Below are 20,796 nucleotides of genomic sequence, written 5' to 3' on the forward strand. Positions count from 1 at the left end.
CTGCTCATTACTGGTAGAGGAGATACTGGATTCTGCCTCTTCCTCACCTCGGTCCTCATTCTTAGACTTCCAAAACCTTCCTTCACGAAGGAAACGCTGGTGTAGTTCCAGCTCATCACAGGCCTTTTTCCACCCCATACTGCGCTTCACGTGCAGCCGGTGAATGTTGACTGTGATGTCTTGAATGTTTTCAGAAGGAATCCAGGCCCTAGGAAAAGCACTGAAGGTATAGGCAACAATATCCAAGATGGGGAGAGTGGTGCTGAGAGAAGCTGGTGGCTTCCACCCAGTGTAAAGGTATACTTTGTGACACCTCTCTTCTACTAAGGCTACTAACAGTGGCTTCATAAAGTCGAACCAAAAAAAAATGGTGAGGTGTTTTGCTGTTTTTTGGTCATCAAAGTTCTCAGAATTGGAATGATTCACAAAGATGCTGTCACAATGTCTTCAGTCAAGCTTGTCATAGTTCATAAGTCTTTATATATCCTTTTTGAATTTGTAAGCTAGTAGGACCCACCCAGTTATTTCCAGGTAAGAACTATAAAATCATTAAAAAATGTCCAGAAATTTTCATGAAATACATAAGGGCATCTAAAAACTATTTCTTGCTAAGTTGTGTTTATATCATGCCCCTGTGCATTAGGCCAAATTAACAAATGGGAGATTTTATTAGAAACAATGCATTCAGCTATGGACATAACATTAGGCACCTCTGAATTATGTGTGACACAGATCCAAAAATAGAGAATAGAAAATAATATTTGGTTCTTTTAGGAAGAATACCCAAAATTCAAGAAATTTTTCCTGGGCATTAACCTCATGACTGGATTTAAATGACCACACATTTAGACTGGTGAATCCCTTTTTCAAACACCTACGTGCACCAAGGGAAGACACCACAAAGAACACGGAGCAGACTTTATGACCAAGGCGTGGCTGCCTTGCCTGACTGCGGGAGAAGACACTGCCCGGGGCTGAGAGTAAGCCATTAACGAGTGGCTGGACCTAGTGAGCTCTCGCTCTCCTTTTCACCATGGCACTTCATCTCGCTGCCTTTAGGGAACCAAGAAATCACCGCAGTACAACACAGCATGAGGTCAAGGTCATCTGGAGGCTACTGCAGGGGATGGTTGCTATTTGGCTATGAAAGGTCAGAACATTTTACTACGAATAAGATTTAGGGGACACGGGGAGAGATTCTAGATGTAGGGAGCAGCACAGGGGAGACAGGAGCTCTAAAACGTGAATACCCATCATACTTCTTCTCAGAGCACAGAATATAGACAAAGATTCATTATTTGCAGGTTTCTGTTAGTCTCCTTTATAAATATAGAGGATGTTACAGTTTTTATTCTAGGAGGTCCAAAAATATTGGGACATTTTTCAGGAATCTCTTAAGGGAATCATGTGTGCTGCAGCCACAAATAAAGATTTCTAATGTGTTTGTATAACCTAAACTATGTGATTTATAATTTAAAACTACACTTAAAATACATAGGGCCGGGGAGATAGCTCAGTTGAATAAGTGCTTGCCTGGCAAGAACAAGGTCCTGAGTTCAATCCCCGGTACCACAAAAATAAATAAATAAATAAAAATTAAAAAAAATATATATATATATAAAATAAAGTAGAACAGTAGATAGTAACAATGGCTAAAGTATTAAATGTTGACTTTTATAATATTTATAAACGTGACAAATATCTCTACATAATACATCGACACTGTCTCATTTGGTTTATGTGCTTTGTTAAAAACCTTGATGAAGTATGTAGACTTTGAAAAGCTTTCATGCAGAGTACAAATGAAATTATGTCCATGGAAGAGTTCCTTGTCACTAGGTTCTGAATTAGTCCTTCAGTCAGCTTATGTTTTGAGATGCCTCTATGTAGCAGGTAATCAATAAAAGTGTTTTTTGTTCACCTTTTAAAAATAGATTGTTTTTAAGAGAGGGCTAGCTATAGGAGTAAACATGTAACTTATAAGAGTATTTTTCCTCTTAAATTAAACCATCTGTTGAATATAACAAAACTGAATTTTTGCTTCCTTTTGAGTTTTTGGAAAAATGATTTTATTGCTGTATAGGCCAGGCTGGACTTAAACTCACTGTGTAACATCCCCAGGTTGGCCTCGAAATTGGCAATCCTCCTGCTTTAGCCTCCCCAGTGCTGGTATTACTGATGTACACTACCATGCTTAGCTGGTTCGCTTAAGTGTCAACACAGTGTATAATATACTTTGCTTTTTTAAATCAACTCAATTACTGTAGACAATCAGTTTCTAATTTTCGAAAGTATCACTGGGTGCTCTCCCTCAAACCCTGGCATTGCACAGTGCCACCCTGATTGACTGGATGGGAGCATGAATTCAACTCAGTAAGCTGTAGCAAGCATATAACGTGAAATAACACAACACTCAGTACTTAAAATATTCATTTTGTGTTGAATTATTTCATTGCAATTATCTAATTTTTTTTGACATGACAGCAGTGTCAAGTTAAGTACGTGTATATCTAAGAAGAATACAGAAATTTAATGTACTATTCACAGGTTCTAGTCACTATGTTTTCTATTTCCAATTAAATAAAAACCAGGTAAAAATTCACTAATAGGAGGAATAAAGTTCCTCCTTTTTTACTATACTGACCTGCACTGATCTTACCACCTTCCTAGCACAACAAAAAACAATCATAGTTTATCAATTTAAATGCCTGCAAAGTATAACTCTGAGATCAGGTAGCTGACTTTTGTCACTCTTTCCTTTTCCTTAATATTTATGTGAAGTGAACCAAATTATTGATTCCTTTTTGCCTTTATTAGACTGATTATTATCGGTGTCTTATAATAGTTTACAAAAGTCAAATTCATACCAACTGTTATTAGTGAAATAATTATGATAATATCTTAGACTAATTTTCTTCCTTTCGTTAGTCTACTAGGAATCACACTCAAGACCTTGCGCTTGTCAGGCAGGTGCTTGTGCTGCTGAGCTGTCTCCCTGGCCCTCACACTAATTTTCAATGTTAAGGTCTTAATTCACAATGGAGGAGTTGTTTTGGTTTTACAGTCCTATAGCTTAGCATTCTTTGTATGAGATAATAACTATGCAAAATAACTTTATGGTAATAAAATGGTTTCTATTTTGGGGAGCTATACATTCTTACACTGTAAGATTCTGAACTTTTTTTTTTTTTTTTTTTTTCAGAACTGAGGATTAAACTCAGACCCTTGCACTTGCCAGGGAAGCACTTATTCTACTGAGCCATCTCCCCAGCTCTCTTACACTGTAAGAATATAAATTTTAAAGATTTCTGTAGTAACAAGAACTTTAATTTTAAAGAGAAAAAATTTCAAAACAATACAATAACAATGTTTAATATACTACATACAATAGAAATTTTAAAATCTAGATTAGAGGCATTAGTTATATGCATATTATTCTTAGGCATACTAAATTATTTGTATACATTTTCAGCATAAAACTGGCTCTCTCTTCTAATCTCTTCTAATTTTCCTTGTGGCTTTATCAAGGTCTTCAAGTTACCTAAAACAATTGTGATTGCTTTGTAGTATTATGAAATGGGTTTACTCCCTCCATCCCAATACAATATGAATTTAATCTCAGTCCTAATAAGCTTCTGAGGAATAACAGTATCAGTTGTTGAAAATGTACTATTTAGAAAATTGGAAAATATCCAGAAATATAATTTATACCAATCATTACTAGGTATATTTTGTGCTCATTTTGATTTTTTCAATTTAAAATGAAATTCAAACTATTTCTAGTGGACAAGCCATCAGATTTTTTAAGGACTTCACAAAAGAACAGCTATGACCATTGCACATGGCTCCATGAATTACCTCTGGTGATGGTGGCCAAAGAAGCGAACGTCAACTTGATTGTCCTCTTTCTGCATGACTTTGGCTGGCCAAAACCCAAAACCTTTCATTTTAGCCCAAACCAGCTCATGATTAGGTATCTGCAAATACAATGTTTACCTTGTCACAGTATAGTATTAAATGCAAGTATACCACTCATATTGAACTACTCAGTCAGGTATAACCCATTATTTTGAAAATGGATTTTAGTTCCTAAACACATAGAGGGCTGCAGTTCTTATCTGTTTTATCTTCAAGAGAAACACCCAAAATTTATATTGTGTAAGAGTGGCAATTATAAATCTTTTTCTTTTTCTTTTTTTTTTTTTTTTCCGGAACTGGGGATTGAACTCAGATCCTTACGTTTGCCAGTCAAGTGCTTATCCTACTAAGCCATCACCCTGGCCCCATAAATCTTATTTTTCAAAAGAGGAATGAGGCTCTTTCTGAAGCTAAGGCCATGTAGACAACAACATGGTAAACAGGATGCCTTCATTGTGCTTCAAAAAGTGCTGTCCTGGCACCAACAGCACCAACTTTGCCCAGTGTTTGGTAAACGAGTGAGAGTTTAGGGCTCTGCACTGACCTACTGATCCAGAGAGCAAAAGGCCCATAAATGTCAGATTTGCATAGTAGCATCAGTGAAGACTACTGGTTTTTCCTCTGAGTGGCTTCCGAAGCCAGTGTCATTGGAGCTGCTGATCTTAACCACTCAAAAGAGTTTCTGTTTGTCTTTTTGTTTTTTGAGCGAGGGTCTTGATATGTAATCCTTGAACTCATAGCAATCCCCCTGCCTTAGCCTCCCAAGTGCTCAGATTACACATATGCACCATCACACCCAGATTCCAGAAGGTTTTTGTTAGCATCCTTCTTCAAATCATGTCACTTCAGGGAAATTATACAGCTGTAGACATACATAAAACCTTAGATCGCTTATCAAAGAAGAAGAGGAAAAGCAGAAGTTCACTTGACTACCACATTAAGGGACTCAATGTTTAGTCTTACTAAGTAGTTTGTTTTAAAATTCAAAAATGAATAATGATCTCCATTATGTTTCAGATATTCATACTAATTAAAGTCACATGATATAAAGAAGACTATTACGGAAAAATCATTTAAATGGGTTAGGAATAAACATCCCTAAATGATGTTACACACTTAGATGAGAACAAAACCACAAAATTATACATACACAAGGATAGCAGAACCAATTGTCTGGACGAGCATTTGACAAATAGAAGCAGTTCTTACAAAGCTGAAGTTCATCCAGCTGAAAAGAAAAGGAGTTAATTAAAAAATATATATATATGTATTAAAACAAAATATTTTTTCATAACATTCTCATTCAAGTACATCAGTGGTACTGAATTCCACTCCTGTGTACTCTATTAAGCTCACTTTTTAAAGTTTTTCAGCAATCAATCCTGGAACACCGTGTCCATTTCCACCAGAACCTTTAGTCTCAGCACAAGGAACAGAACAGAAATGCTGCAAGATCCCTGGCACAGTTTGTCTCTGTGCTCCATGCCACTCCACCTGACTAGTCAGTGTTCAGATTAAACAGCATTTCTTCAGAAGAGCTTCCCACACTGGCACACAAAAAATATGCACCACTGCTAAGAGCAGTCCTCAGTCTGCCTCTCCCTCCATTCTAGGCCCCTGCATCCTTTCATGACATTCTCTTTACAAGGGCAAAGGGACATGTTCTATCTGTTTTCTTTTTGGTGTCTTTGCAGAAAGCAGCTTCGGGAGAAGAAGGCCCATACCCCAACTCCTTCTAACACACTGCCTGGCACACAGTCACCATTCAATAAATACTTGTTGAATGAATAAAAAGCAAAGGTCAAATTTAAAATGAAGATAAATATTTTGGGTAAATTAAGAACTTTAGTAATGGTAATACAGTTACAGGCAAGTGCTACAAATAAGACCACAAGAACATTTATTGTGTAAATAATGCACTGTGTTCTTTGGTTGGACTTGTGTTCTTTGGGGGGATTTTTGATTTGTCTCTGTAGGCTAGCAGGGAAGCCTTGTGAATCCTTCCTTCACAAGGCAGCAGTTTTCATCTGCCTAGTGCCACATATTTATACACAGTCTCACAATACAACAGCTCTGAAAGGTAGTTTGAAAATTCACATACTAACTGAATCTAACTCCTAGGACTTCTCTGTGAACAGCCAGAATTTTTTTCTCACTTGTATTATTTTCCATACGTGTCAAACATGAAAATAAAGTTATATTTAAAGGACATGACATAGTTACAATGCAGATAAGAGAGTGGAACCCTGAAATAACAGTGGATGATAACAAGAGTGTAATCACGGAGCGTGAACAGTACCTCATGACACGTATCTTTATATAGCATCCTCGCAATGTCAGCCTGCTCACTGTCTGCTATAATTAAAGATGAATAAATATACAATCAGTGATCCAGAAATACAAGACTACAAAATTAATACAGTTGCTTTATGTCATTTCTTTTTAGCAAAAGTAGACATATACTATTTTGAACCAAAATACATATTTTAACAAGGTACAGGCAGCAATATTAAGGGCTCTAGGAAGCTACTGTTTTATATTCAATACCGCCACTAATTCTATAGGTACAGAATGATCTTTTGCCTTTGACTAATATGCTGCTAACAGAGAAACATCAAAATTAAAGTGCTGTAAAAAGCCACTCAGGCAGGACAAATACATATAAAATCATAAAGAATAATTATAGTTTTATCAGAGAAGTACAGTTTTGCCACTGGTAAGTCAACTTTATAAGCTATATCATCAAATATTCAAAAATATAAATTCTAACATTACTACTTATGTACAGATTATATTGAGGTAGGATTTTCTTTAAAGTGTACTATAAAACACATTTCTCAACAAGAAGTATAAATAAATTGCATTTAAAAATGCACACAAGGGCTGGCCAGATAGCTCAGTGGACTAAAGCGTCTGCTTAGGCAGAGCTGGCCCCGCCCCTGGGGCGCACTGAGACAGTGATTGAGACTGGGCATGGTGGCACGCACCTATAATCCCAGTGCTTGGTAGGCTGAAAACAGGAGAATCACTATGAGTCCAATCTATGTAGTGAGACCCTGTAGACCCTGTCCTAAAATTCATTAAAAAAAAATGCACACAAAAGAAAATGCATTCAACCTCCATAGAAAATCACTGTGTTGTGGAGAAGCAGCTGGGCATCAGCTTTGAATTCTTCATAACTTCGGTATTTCCCCTCATTCACTTTCTGTAGATGGCAAAACACAAAATGGCAGAAGAGTTACTAGTGAGAATATTTAAATCATATTCTAGATCTAAACAGAACTAGAGGGTGAGACATGGCAGAATTCTTCCAGGAGGACATCAGGACTATGGTCGTATTGGCAACATGGAACATGTGTACCAGGGACCAGTAGTTCTACTTTGTAGCTTCAGTGTCACAGCAGGATAAAGTGTAGCAGAGGAGATACTCCTGCAGCCACTGTGTGCTCTCTCCCCAAATGAACTTTATAGTTTCACCATCTAATTTTGCAATAATGATGAAGGATTCTGTTAAGTTTCATAAATGGGTGATCTGGTCAATGTGATTGGTGAGGCTCTAACCACATGCTCATCATCCTAAGAGGAGAATAAAGACTGAAAAACAGAACTGACAGCCTCTGAGAAAGCTTACCATACCAATTAAGATATGTGAAGAATTCTGAATTAGGACAACATGCTGAAATACAAATTAAGTTAAAAATGAAGTATTTGGTGTTCCTGTAACTACCCAGACAACTCAAGGGTTTCTCTTATATTAGAGATATATGTAAAAAGGATTTCCTTCTTTTTGCAGCTAAGATTCTCTGTAGCTTTGCCTTTGGCTGCCAAAGAGGAGTACAAAAAAAAGCTGAGGTGTTACTGGTTGGGGGGTTATGTACGGCAAAGTTACCTAGAAATAGCAAGGAGGCATTTTTCTTTCTAGGTGATACACTCAGGAGATTAGCATGAAAATACTGAAACCCAGGCACCCCTTTCACCCTCTGCCTCTGCTCATGCAGCACAGTGGTGAAATCTTTCAGACCCAGTGCAGCAGCCATCTCCTCCATGAAGGCTTCCCATATTCTCCCAGTGGCGTTACCTGCTTCCTTGATGGTATCTATAGTCACAGGGGTGTTTGCAAATATTGATGTCTGAGTTCCACCTCTGGGTTTCTGCTTATATTGGCTTGGGGTGAAGTCAGGCATCGGAACTGCTCAGGACTTCACCCAAGTGATGCAGCACACAGTGAGACTGAAAGCGCTTCCCCTCAACACTCCCAAACAGTTTGTTCCAAGTTTTGCTCTTAATTGTGGCTCATATATTGGTCTGGGTTATAAACTGATTAAGTCATAAACAATTCTGTCTTCCTATCCATTTTCTTTACAGTGCTTTTGTTTATAATCAGCACTTGTTAAACACAAGGCCAAGACACCATTAACCAGGGACCATCAGCCCTGGTCTATCAGTTCTGTTCATTAGTGTTCTGTTCTGTTCTGGTCTATGGGGGTCAGGCTGGGTGAATCTGGGAAGTTTTCTGGGAGAAATGGCCACTGAACTGGGTCTTAAAGGATTTCAATACAAGAAAAATTGTGTGAGCAAAGGAAGGGAAGGTGTGCTGTTTTTTTTTGTTTGTTTGTTTGTTTTTTAATAGGCTTCACATTGTAGGGAAAAAACCTGGAAGGAGGAGGCAAAGTTCAAATTACTTTGTTTTTTGTCTTAGAATTTGTCAGCCACTTTGCGGGGAAAAACTTTATTTAACCTGATATCAACACAAAAACAGCTAGCCTTTCTCAGCTACTAAGAGGATTAAGAACTTTGTAAGGTGATTTTAAATTATTCCTGTGGATATTATTTAAACTGTTTTCCAAAGGGTATATGACTAATCATGAGATTTTTAAATTCTCAACAAGACACAGGTAACAGGAAGTTAGTAATTCTGCAATCCTGACTAAAGAAGTCTGTATGTTTAGGACTTGCTGTAATTTATTGTTGAATGTGAACAAATTCATTAAAAATCCTTAGCCACAGTAGGTAAAACTAAGAACATTTAAGAATAATAAAGTGTTCTGTTCATAATCCTTATATGTTCATTGTTTCCCAAGATTTTAGATTAGTTTTATGTTCTAAATTTTATCAGAAACTCCCATAATTTACTCTAAAACTAGAAAACCATGTCCAGAAATGAATACTTTACATATGAAACAGTCAACTTCCCAATCTAGAATACATTTTCTTTAATCAACAGGTACCAAGAAGGTATAGGTTGTTCAAAACGAATCTTTTAAAACATGACACTAGATCTCCATTAGAGTGAGCATATGCCATTCACAGGTCACAATGCTTCATTTTGTCACTATGCCTTTTCTTTCTTTAGTAGGAAAGTGAACAAAATGCACTGCCATGGAAAGGACAGCAACCAGCACTGTTTACATATAAATTAATTTATTAAGAAAACATATGAAGTAGAAATAAAAGGAACCAGTATACCTCTTGTATGGTGGGAACATCAACAGCTGAATGCACCAGCCTCCTGTACATTGGGTGTTTATTGTCCTTCCCCTTCTTATTAAGATCTATTGCCTGAAAGGTTGTTAGATATATCAGTTTTAAATGTGGCTGAAGAGACACATCAACTCCTAAAATATTTTTTACCCTTAAAGAAAAATCTCACACTCTCACACTTTAAAGTACTCTTTAAGAAGTACCTTAAAACTTTTTTTTTTTTTTTTTTTTTTTTTTCAGAACCAGGGATTAAACTCAAGCCCTTGCGCTTGCCAGGGAAGCGCTTATTCCACTGAGCCATCTCCCCAGCCCTTAGTACCTTAAAACTTAATGAAAAAAATATATATGCAGTATCCAGTTTTATGTAGCATTCCTTAAAGGTTTGATAGAAAGTTATTTGAGAAAGTTCAATTTCATTTTAAAGATCAATAATCATCACTGAAAATGCTATTTCTGTAAGTGAGGATTTTAAATGTTTCTAATCTAAAGTAGAAAACAAAATGCTTGTGGAAAAAACAAAACAAAAACACCTAGCCTGATACAGAACTATTTACAGCAGAAAAGAAATATGACAGCAGTAGTTTCCACAGCCTGTGTGGGTCATAGTTACTTCTCAGCCATTAACTCTGGAAGAATGAGCCTAAAGAAAGTTCATTCTAAGATTCCAGAGGACTATCTGAGCAGGACTCACCCTCTCCTTCATGCGGGAAACAATGAACCTCAGGTATGTGCCCATCTCCTGTTTGTTTGTATTTTTCTTCTTAATGCTCTGTTAAAGAAAGAAGAGGCCAGATATAAAGTCTGGTCATTCATATGTCCATATTCAAGTAAAAACTTTAAAAATGATTATAATGTGTGAAGATTAAAACATGCATCACTTCCAACATTTGATATAATTTTTGATATCTACATAACAGAAATACAAGGCAGGAGTTGAAAAATACTATGTTATACCTAACGTATTTTAGAAAGTATTGAACTCTAGTTGGATAAATTCTTTTCCTGATATTTTAAAACATCAAAAAATTTTGGCTAAAATAATATAATAAAGATAATCACTTATTTAATCAAAAATCACTGGGAAAATCTTAAATTATACTACTGAATACAGAATTTCCACATAACATTACACTTACAAGATTATTTTTAAAAATCTGTATCACATGAATTATACACAGTGCAGCTGCATACTGACATCTTCATTGAAAAATACTTCGATCTATAAGTCTAGCCTACAAGCTAATTAGATTCTTCATTTTATCTCTCAGGAAAAAAAATCTAACAAAAAAAAAGTAGGATTCAACCTTTTATGTCACTTCTAAATAGCTAGAGTACAAGGACAAATGTACTCGTACTTTCTTATCCAAAGTCAAGACACTACCACGGTATGAAATCAAAGCCAAAATACTGGACACTTGAAGTAGCTACAACACATTGTCAAGAAGTTGAGTAGATCTGGCCACTATTGAAATGGATAAATGAATTTCAAGCCAATAATTCCTGCCCAAATAACTTAATACACAAGGAGCCATTTTAATATACAAACAGGAAAGGAAAAATTATTTTTCATGCAACAAGATTTTTAGCTAAGGATTAAACAAATGATTACACATATATACCACAATGAAAATCTGACCAAAAAGCAGAAAACAATTTTCTTATCCAGAACATAATTCCATATATTTCATGTTTCAGGTGTTAGCTTCCTTCCACAAGCACTTTCACCTGGATTCTAGAGAGCCACGCACAGAGGCAAGCAGCGCTTTTCTCCTCACTCAGCTCTAAGACCTGTGCACAGCGTTTCTCAGTGCCAGGCACAGAGCAGTTTTCTCAACCAGAGAACTTTTTTCAAATGCAGGTAAGCCTCATTCAGCATCTGGCTGAAATTCAAGAGGCAGGACTGTGGTCTATATCTGTTTGTTAATTTTTCACTTGCTAATTCCTCAGGTGGCTTTTATATATGGCCCAGCCTAGGTGCTCTACAAGCAAAGCTAGGAGTTACAAATACAATGAAATTTCCTGAACACCAGGTTTACAGTGTTTGGGGAGAAAAGGCAGATGTTACTTTCCATGCCTTGGTCTCTGCCTCTGCCTGTCTGTTTGTCCTGTCTCCCTCCTTCCCTCCCTCTTTTTAAATTCCTTAATCAGGAACACTGAATGTATCAAATTGTTAATGAATAATACACTAAGTAATTTATAAGTAGCATATCTGACCATGTGCACTGCTAAAAAATACGAAGATTTTTCAAACACTGAGCTCAAGTTAGTGATTTCTGTCTCTATCATGGCCGGCGTTAGTGTTTTCTCTTTGTGGTAGGAGAGCACGAAGCCCAGGGCTGTGAACACGATAGGCAAACACTCTACCACAGGCTAAATCTCCAACCCACAATTCTTTTTAATTAAAATGTTCTAATTGTCAAAATAAAAATTGTATCTACTTATGGTATACAAGATGCTTTGAAATACGCATGGCTTGCGTAGTGGCTAAAATACAACTAATTATCATTTATATTGCCCTCCCATACTTATGTTTGTGTACTAAGGACAGTTAGTTTTTGACAAATGCCCAGCAGTTCCATATATGAGCATCTGGGGACTACAAGCAAGCTCTTCCCCACACCAGTGACAGCCTGGTGATGCTTTTGTTTTGCATCCTGCAAGTCACACAAAAGGAGAGCTCAGCTTATATGAGGTACACTGAGCTTTTTAATTAATGCTTTTGTAATGTTCTTACTAGCTAAAGACAGCTCTCTACACTAAATAAGCAGTTTGATGAGCTGTCAGATATGGGGAAGAGAAAAGGTAAAAGTCAGAAGTGACCACTTTTATTTATTGAGTTATGGACAGAGACAGAGAGATAGACTAATACAGCTTCAAGCCCTACTATCATGTCAACTTTAAAACATGTTGGGTATGCAATTAGCACTGCTGTATTCAAGTATTAATCTCATAATTAAATTATGAATTTGTACAAATTGAGATAAAGCAATCTACACCAGCCTAAAAGTCTTCTGGAGTTACAATCCTACTAACAGGTAACATATTATTCAGAAGTAGAAAAACCCTGCACATTCTGTGGTATAATTTAAATCTTCATTAAATATTATGCTTGGCCCTTCATTCTATTAAACTGCGCAACAGTACACTGCTCTTGTAACCTCCTTTTGAGTAACTCAAATTTAACTGGACAATGAAGTTCAGCTTCCAGCCATCTGCACTACTAGAGTAGGTGTTCAGGCACGACTGAGTACTAACATAATGTCCAGCACGAGCCCCTGTGCTTTCTCATGGCTGCTATGCATTGCATATATGTACAGGAACTTTTTTTTTCTTTTTCTGTGTTTATTTAAATCTGTAAAGTACTTCATTCCACAGCTTAAACTGTTTTGGGTTTAGAGCCTTAAAAAATAAAGGAATCCAATGTTTCTCTGTGGGCAAAATTATGCATTGCTAGAATCTGAGTAATAGCACTATATTCAAATACTCTGCAACATAATGGAAATGGTACTTTGGTTTAGTGGCTTATGTACCAATTTGCTTTTATAATTATCTAGTTGTGTTTTTTTTTCCCCCTGTATTTTAGGGAAGGGTCTACAGGCTGTTCAGGGTCTCACTACTAGATTGGACTCCTAGTGATCCACCTGTTTACAGCCTCCCAAGAGCTAAGATTACAGGCATGTGCACCATGCCCAGTCTCAATTGCCCTCTTAGCATGCCCCGGGGGGGCAGGGCTGGCATGGCAGGCCCAGGGATTGAACCCCTTACCCCTGTGCCTGCTTGCAGGCACTTTAATCCACTGAGCTATTTGGCCAGCCCTGATCATCCAGTTTAAATGCAGGTCTGCTTTAAGCTGCTGCATCTGTCTGTCTGTCTGTGTCTCTCTCTTCTCTCTCCCTCATTTTATCTTTCTCTCTTTCTTTCTTTCTGTGCTGGGAATCAAACTCAGAATCTCACACTTGCCAGGCAGGTGCTATAGCTCCAAGCCCCCTGCTCCTTTCAATAAAGAATCTACACAATTGTGAGTATTACATGCTCTTAAACCTTGGATTTGGGCTGGTGAGATAGCTCAGCAGACTAAGCGCCTGCTTAGCCAAGTGCAGGGACCAGGGTTCAATCCCTGATTCCACATGCCACGCTGGTCCCAGCCCTGGGCATGCTAAGTGGGTCACCGAGATCTAGCATGGTGGAGCATACCTGTAATCCCAGTGCTGGGAGGCTGAGACAGAAGGATCATTTCAATTCTGAGCAGTGTAGTGAGACCCTGTGCTGAGTACATTAAAAAAAAAATTTTTTTTAAGGAAACCTTCATTTTAACTGTTGAAATTATTGGGGGATGGCTTTGAGCTATATTCCCAACACTTTTTAATTTATTTATTATTATATATTTTCTTTTGGAGACAGGGTTTTGCTATACAGTCAGCCTGACCTTGAATTCACTTTATAGCCCAGCCTAGCCTCAAACTCTCAACTATCCTTCCACCTCAGCCTCATCATTTCTTTTAAGAGACGGTCTTGATAAACTGCCCAACCTGGGCTTGAGCTGCTTTAGTGTCCCGGAATGTTGGGATAACAGGGATGCACCACCACATTTAAACATTTTTAAGTAAGTTAACAGTATGACCATGTACAATGACATTTTTTCATTTTGGGAAGGCTATTAGTATACACAACTCATACTGAGAACCTTAATTTCACAAAATCTCAAAGTATAACAGAAGATGAAAATCTGATTTTGTATTATTTTTAAATTTGCTCAAAGCCAAGTTGTTAGAGTATCTCTTTTCCTCAATATAGCATGATCTTGTCCTAAATTAAAAATGGTGCAGACCAGAGTTGTAGCTCAGTGTTATGAATACCTCTGGGTTTGCTCTTTAGTACCAACCGAAACAGTGAGGATCTGAACCCTGAAAAATGACTATTTCAGTAACATGTAAAAGGAAACATGGCTAGCCTGACCCTATTCTTAGCTTGACCTGATGAAAACCTTCCAGTATGTTTTAAAAATATATCCTTCATATACTATTCCAAAAGAATCCTACTCCTTATTTAACAAAGCATTTCTCAAATTTAGATAGCATCCATCAGTATTTACCACTTAGGAAGCCTTTTAAAAATACCAGTGTCCATTTATATGTAGTCCTACGAGCAGGTAAAACATACCTATGATGGAAAACAATCAGAAAATGGGTTGTCTAGGGAGAGGAGCTTGGGACAAGAGCAAGCTTCCTGTAGCTTGATGGGCTTTGGGTTACACTGATATATGCCCTGGTCTACTCTCTGAATGGCACACTGAAGACTTGTCCATGTCACCATAATGTAACTTTTTCCCTAAAGAAAAATTCCCACCATTGTCTAGCTGCCACTCCCAGAGATTCTGATAAAATGGGGTGAGAAATGGGGCTTACTGTGTTAAAGTCCCTTGGATTTTTCTACTAAGCAACCCTCAATATGAGCCACAGCCCTGATGTCACAAGAGATGGTTTGATTATTCAGGCATCTTCAGGTACACACTGGGGCAGTGGCTGAGATTTTAATCTTTGCTGCTGTACTGACAGCATAAAGTGGTATTTCTTCAAGATTCACTTTTAATGTGATCTTCATGTCAAGTTTCTAAAATCCTCAGCAGATTAGTACAGTCACAGGTTACATATTAAAACAAGGAGGAATATATCTCTTAAAAGTACTGTGGTAATAGTGTTTTAAGTTTTCATACTTCTTTTACTATATTTAGAAACCTATAGGGTTTTGGCTATATGGAAGGAACGGACAAAAGGATTGCACAGAAAAAGGGATTATTTTATTGAAAGCTTCCATGTTCCTTGCTTATTTTTATCTTTTACTTGTGGTCCTATATCTTTTCTGGTGACAAACATGGGATTCTACATTACAAAGCCCCTCTTTGAGGCACTTAATGATGAATTGATGTAAACAGAAAAGATGATTCTTAACAGAGGAGCAAACTCTCAGAATTTGTAGAACAAACGTTGGCTGTAGGATGGGCATGCAGCTCGGTGGTAAGGCTGCTCACCTAACACACACACAGGGAGTTTGATTCCCAGCACCACAAAATGAAAACACAAGATTTTTTTATAAGAAGCTTTCACATTTGATAAACTTTCAGGTTTTCTTTCTAATACTTTCCAACTTTGCAGTTATAACAGATTCAGTATTTCCTAAAAGGGAAAGAGAACATTTGGCCTTCTGCCCAGGGCTGTAGTATAAACTTCTGGGGATTTCTTGGGTTAAGCATCATAGAACCCTATGAAGTGGTCTTCGAGTTGGTGCCTGTTAGCCAAGCCAAGTTATTTAGAATGGCTTGAGAGAAAGTTACTACGTCCTATATACAATTAAAAGTAGTTCTTTTCTTTTCTTTGAGACAGGGTTTTGGTGTTTTGAGACAGGATCTCTATGTAGTTCAGGCTTGAACTCACAGTGATCTTCCTACCTCAGCTTCTACAAGTGTGGGGATTAAGGCACCCAGCACAGTCACAGATGGGGAGAATAGTAGCTTTGAGGTAAATTCCATTTTGTTTTCAATATAACTAAGCACATCTCTTAAAAATAAGATTAAAAGAAAACATACAACAGTATTCCACAATGTACATGGATTATTTCAGACCCAATTGTTCCTGTGCTCCGCTTTCTGGCCTTAGGAGTCTTCATTAAAGACCTCACTGTGTAGTACAGAGTCCATAGTAATGAAGCCCAGTAAGTATCAGTACACGTTCACATCACCTGGTACCCACTGGTAATCATTTAGTCAACATCCTACAAATACAAAAGAAACCTTCTATTGCTTGGCAAAGCTGTAGCAACTATTTCAAATGATAATACTACATAGCTGAAACTAGGCTGCCAATGTGCACAAGACATCTACTAAAGTAAGATGTTAGGTTATAGAAGAGGTATTACCATTCTTTAAGGAAAAACAAAACAGGAAATCTTAAGCAAGATTCTTGAGTCAGTTATAGTCAGTAGCTGGGCAACATCAAATCAGATGATTTCAGGAAGAAACAACAGCTAGAGCATAAATCAAGCCACTGGAAACCTGGAGTGTTTGAGGATGGAATACACTACTAGCCGCTGTCGATCCTGCCAATGTTTATCCTGAACATCAGGACTAAATGCCCTTACTGGTGTGAAATCTTCAATCCTTCCTAAAGATACAGCTTTTCAGTAACAGAAACATTATTTTGGCAGAAAATGAACTTGTGGAAATCTCATTATTTCAGTAGCCTGAGCAAGCAAAAAAAGTAAACATAAATTCCGGTGTCTCTTTAAAAGTAATATATTTATGCTTTTAAAGCTCACCTTGTTCAAGTTCTCAAGTATGATTAAAAAAATACAAGGGTTTCAAACTTCTTTAGGGATTTCTAATATCATGAAAGGGCCAGGTAGTAAATATTTTAGGCTCTGCAACCCTATAGTTGCTTTGTGTTTCAACCATTTAAGTCTACTATTCTAATGAAAAGTAGTAATAAATAATGTATGTTATATGAGTCTAGTTGTGGCTTAATAAAATTTTAGGAACCAAAACTTGAATTTTTGTGTCATTTTTACATGTTACAAGATTACTATTCCACTTTGGATATTTCTTCAAAAATTTAAAAATGTAAAAACCTTCCTTAGTACAAAAGCTTAGGCCAACCCTTAAACTGAACTCCTAATATTTGTGAATATAGAGTCCATAATGTTCTATTTTAGTGTTCTTTGGAATGGTTTTGAACAGTATCTGGCTTACAGTATATGTTCAATAAAAATTATACTGGCAGAACTGACAGTAGTTGTTAGTATTTAGCTTCATTACCTACTAGAAAAATTATTCCATGTGCTTGGAACTAAAGGATATTATGATTAGGGTTCGGGTGTGACTCAGTGGTAGAGCAGCTACCTAGCATTCTGCACAAGTCCCTGTATTTGAAAGAATGGAGGAGGGAGGGCAGAGGGAGAAACGTTTTTCCAAAAATGTGAAAGTTATTCACACCCAAGTCTATGTTAGCATACCCTAATCGATGCAATTTTGCTTCTGAGATATGTGCCGCTTCGTTGCCAGATGACATGTACAAATGCAGCACTGACTTATAATCAAGCACACGCGTTGTTCTAACACACACAACATCACATCAGTACAAGTGAGCACAGAACACTATCTGTGGGCCTCCTGGAAATGCAGGCTCCTGAGCCTCATCACCACAGACTCTCAGCAGTGAATCCACTGAGGTTTTTCTTTTTCTTTCTTTTTTTTGCGGTATCAGGGATTGAACTCAGGACCTTGAGCTTGCCAGGCAAGTGTTCATTCTACTGAGCTATCTCCTTGGCCCTGCATTGTTTTAAACAAACATACTAGGTTATTTGGCACAGGTAGCCTCTAGATCTTATTTGCAAAAACTAATTTTGCATATAAATTACCTATAATACTATTTTAAGAATTTAAAAGTTCTAAGAATTTTTAACTGTAATTACAGATTATGTGCATAAATTGCATATGTTATTATGAAAATCAAGAAACTAAAGTATTCTCTAGATTCATGAATAACGAAAAAATTGCCAAGAATTTATCAGAAACTTCAATATTCCAGAGTTTAAAAATAGAGCTGCCCTAGTGGAAGGGATGAGTATCCCAGTCACGCCTCCTCTGTATAAACCATGGGGACAAAAGTCCATCAACGACAATCATTTTCTAAAAATATACCCCTGCTCAGCCTGACCCACCCACTCCTGTACGTGGGACCAATCACACTGAACACTGGACTCTCCACAGCTGTAGTTACAATCTCCTACTATACACCCAGTGATATTCACTGTCAAGTTTCTGATAGCTGTTTTTTTAAAACTTGATTTAAAAGAATTTTATATTTTAAAATCTTCTCTATAAATTATTACAAGTATGGCTTTGTACAAGTAAAGGTTTGAGCCTGGAAGATAATTGAAATTACTAAGAATATCATCAGATGAGTTCTCGAGTATACTGGCAGGTAGGACTCCACTGACACTCCACTTGCTGGAGAATAAATTAGTCCTGCATAATCACTAATGTGGTGTTTTAAGACTTGTCCAGATGGACAAAAGCAACACTGATTGTATTATAGCTGTATCTACCTTTTTTTTTTCTTTTTCTTCGCGGAACCAGGGATTGAACTCAGGCCTTTGTGCTTGCCAGGCAAGTGCTTATTCTACTGAGCCATCTCCCTGGCCCCCTACACTTATTATTTCTTACAAGTCAATTCTTTTTTATTTTTACAAGTCAATGCTTTATTAATGGAAATGAACTACTTTTGACAGAGATCAAAAATAAGATAAGCAGCTCTGAAGCAGTCTGTAGTGATTTAACAATTACTAAAGCATCACTTGTATTAAGTCCATAGGCGATACTACACCCACAGAGTCACCCAGAAATTTCCAATATATTATAAGCTACAGAGAGAGAGGTGTTTTACACTTAGTGAATTTTATTATTGAATACTGATAGCTTTTTAAGGATAACTTCTATGGAAGTAGAACAGCAACATTTTCATGAATGCAAGAATTGTGTCTATTTGTTCCTTTCCCCTTTTACATGACACTAGTTTGGAGGAAATAACACTGAAAAGGCAAGAGTAGAATATACTTCTCAGTGAAATTTGCATTCATTTCAGAAAATCATTTAAATGTCTCTTTCTTTGTAGCAAAGCTCATGTTCTTAGCTTACAGAAGTTGATATGCAAAGAAGGTCACCTATCTAGTTCTCTCCTCCCAGCCAGCCCTTCCCTGTGCACTGTGCATCTCAGAGACCGCAAAGAAAAATGTGTGCACTTTTTACACATCTCAGTTCATTGATACCAGAAAATCAAAATGAGCTTTAGTATCTAGATTAAGTTGTAAACATCCTGCTGGAGCAATCAGTCCAACTATTATCTCCATAATTACTTACAGGTACCATTAAAGACAAAATTCTGACAGGTCACCAGAAGATCCATCACAAAAACCAAAGACACTTCTGCCAGATCACCTCACAACATCACTAAAACCCTCACAGAGCAAGCATCCAGAGTACGCGAACTGGTTTTTTCCACTAGGGTGAATGAGTAGTTTGATAACAATTTAGTAACAATACAGGATTTTATAGTTTTATGTCCTGGATCCAACTTTTGTCTGTCATTATCAGTCTTCCCATTGCTTTTCCCTCTGGCTAAGCTTGTGATGAACAAAAAAACCACTTTATAGAAAGTACTGGGTTCAGATATTATCTTCCAAAACTAATTTTATTATTGTTTTTATAAAAATGACATGACCCAGCTGTCTTTAAACATAAAAATATTTGATTAATGTTCATTACTATTGTTATGACTACCTACCATTAAAACAGTACTTTTAATTCTATTTTACTTACAAATAAAATCTCTAATCTACATTTATTAATATGTCTTAAATATAAAAGTACTTATTTGGGGGTGAGAATAGTAATAAATTCCCCACATTAACCAGAAAAACTGACCAGAAAGTGTGTGCTATTGTTTCATTGTAGATACATAATAAGGATTGAATATGTTTTCATTTAGCATTTGGTTCTATCCTGTTCTGACCAATAAATGAGCATTTGCTCTCTTTTCTTGAAATTGGAAAAAAATAAAAATAAAAATGTACTGCCTACATACTCCCAAAGCAGAAGTACATTTTGACTTCTAGTTTCAAGACATGGCTTTATTCATGAATTTATCTTCAACTAACTCAACAATAAAAAGTCACAGTGCAAATGCCTCCCACATAAATCACTCTGAACTAAGACAACACTGTTAAGTCAGTATGCATCAAGTGATAAAACTGTTAAGTATAATCTTTAGTGTGAGTCTTAGTAGACTAGTAGTTAAATTCCTTTTACTTCACTTGCCCAGTAGATGTACAACTATGTTTCTGGAGGAGCACATAGGGCTGTAAATCCAACTTAAAAGTTAATTTTAGGGCTGGAAAGATAGCTCGGTGGTCTAAGTGCTTGCTTGACAAACTTAAGGACTTGGGTTCAATCCCCAGTACCATGTGCCGCACCAGGTCTGTGCCAGGCTGACCACTGAGTCCATGTGTGGTGGCACATGCCTGTAATTCCAGTGCTGGGGAGGCTGAAACAGGAGGATCACTATGAGTCCGAGCCGCGTAGCAAGACCCTGTACCAATGTACCAAACAAATAAAAGATTAAAAAAGTTAATTTTAAATGTTTTCTATGAGCCTATTTTTAAAATATTCTTTCCTTCAAAATGTATATCTTCATTCTAAATATTTTAAAAAGAAGCTGCAGACACTGCAGATGGTAATTTGTAATAGTTGTTTCATGTTGGGAGTGCCTGTCATTGTGGTATTCTGAATATGGGTGGCTTGTCATGACATGCCAGTTACTGCTAAGATGTCTCTCGGGTAGGTGGATG

At 37.0% G+C, this 20,796-nt stretch overlaps 1 protein-coding gene across 1 annotated transcript in view; it reads right to left on the reverse strand.

The window, feature by feature from the left end:
• Positions 1-20,796, reverse strand: part of LOC101567417 (zinc finger MYND domain-containing protein 11) — a 115,777-nt gene that overhangs the window by 7,716 nt on the left and 87,265 nt on the right. The window contains exons 6-12 of the mRNA XM_023701333.1: positions 10,091-10,168; positions 9,385-9,477; positions 7,036-7,123; positions 6,218-6,273; positions 5,069-5,146; positions 3,859-3,977; positions 1-208 (exon numbers count right to left, since the gene is read on the reverse strand). Of these exons, the coding sequence (XP_023557101.1) occupies positions 1-208; positions 3,859-3,977; positions 5,069-5,146; positions 6,218-6,273; positions 7,036-7,123; positions 9,385-9,477; positions 10,091-10,168 (720 nt within the window). The remainder of the gene's footprint in view (positions 209-3,858; positions 3,978-5,068; positions 5,147-6,217; positions 6,274-7,035; positions 7,124-9,384; positions 9,478-10,090; positions 10,169-20,796) is intronic.

The sequence above is a fragment of the Octodon degus genome, unplaced genomic scaffold (assembly GCF_000260255.1).
Source record: "Octodon degus isolate 3935 unplaced genomic scaffold, OctDeg1.0 scaffold00133, whole genome shotgun sequence".
NCBI lineage: Eukaryota > Metazoa > Chordata > Mammalia > Rodentia > Octodontidae > Octodon > Octodon degus.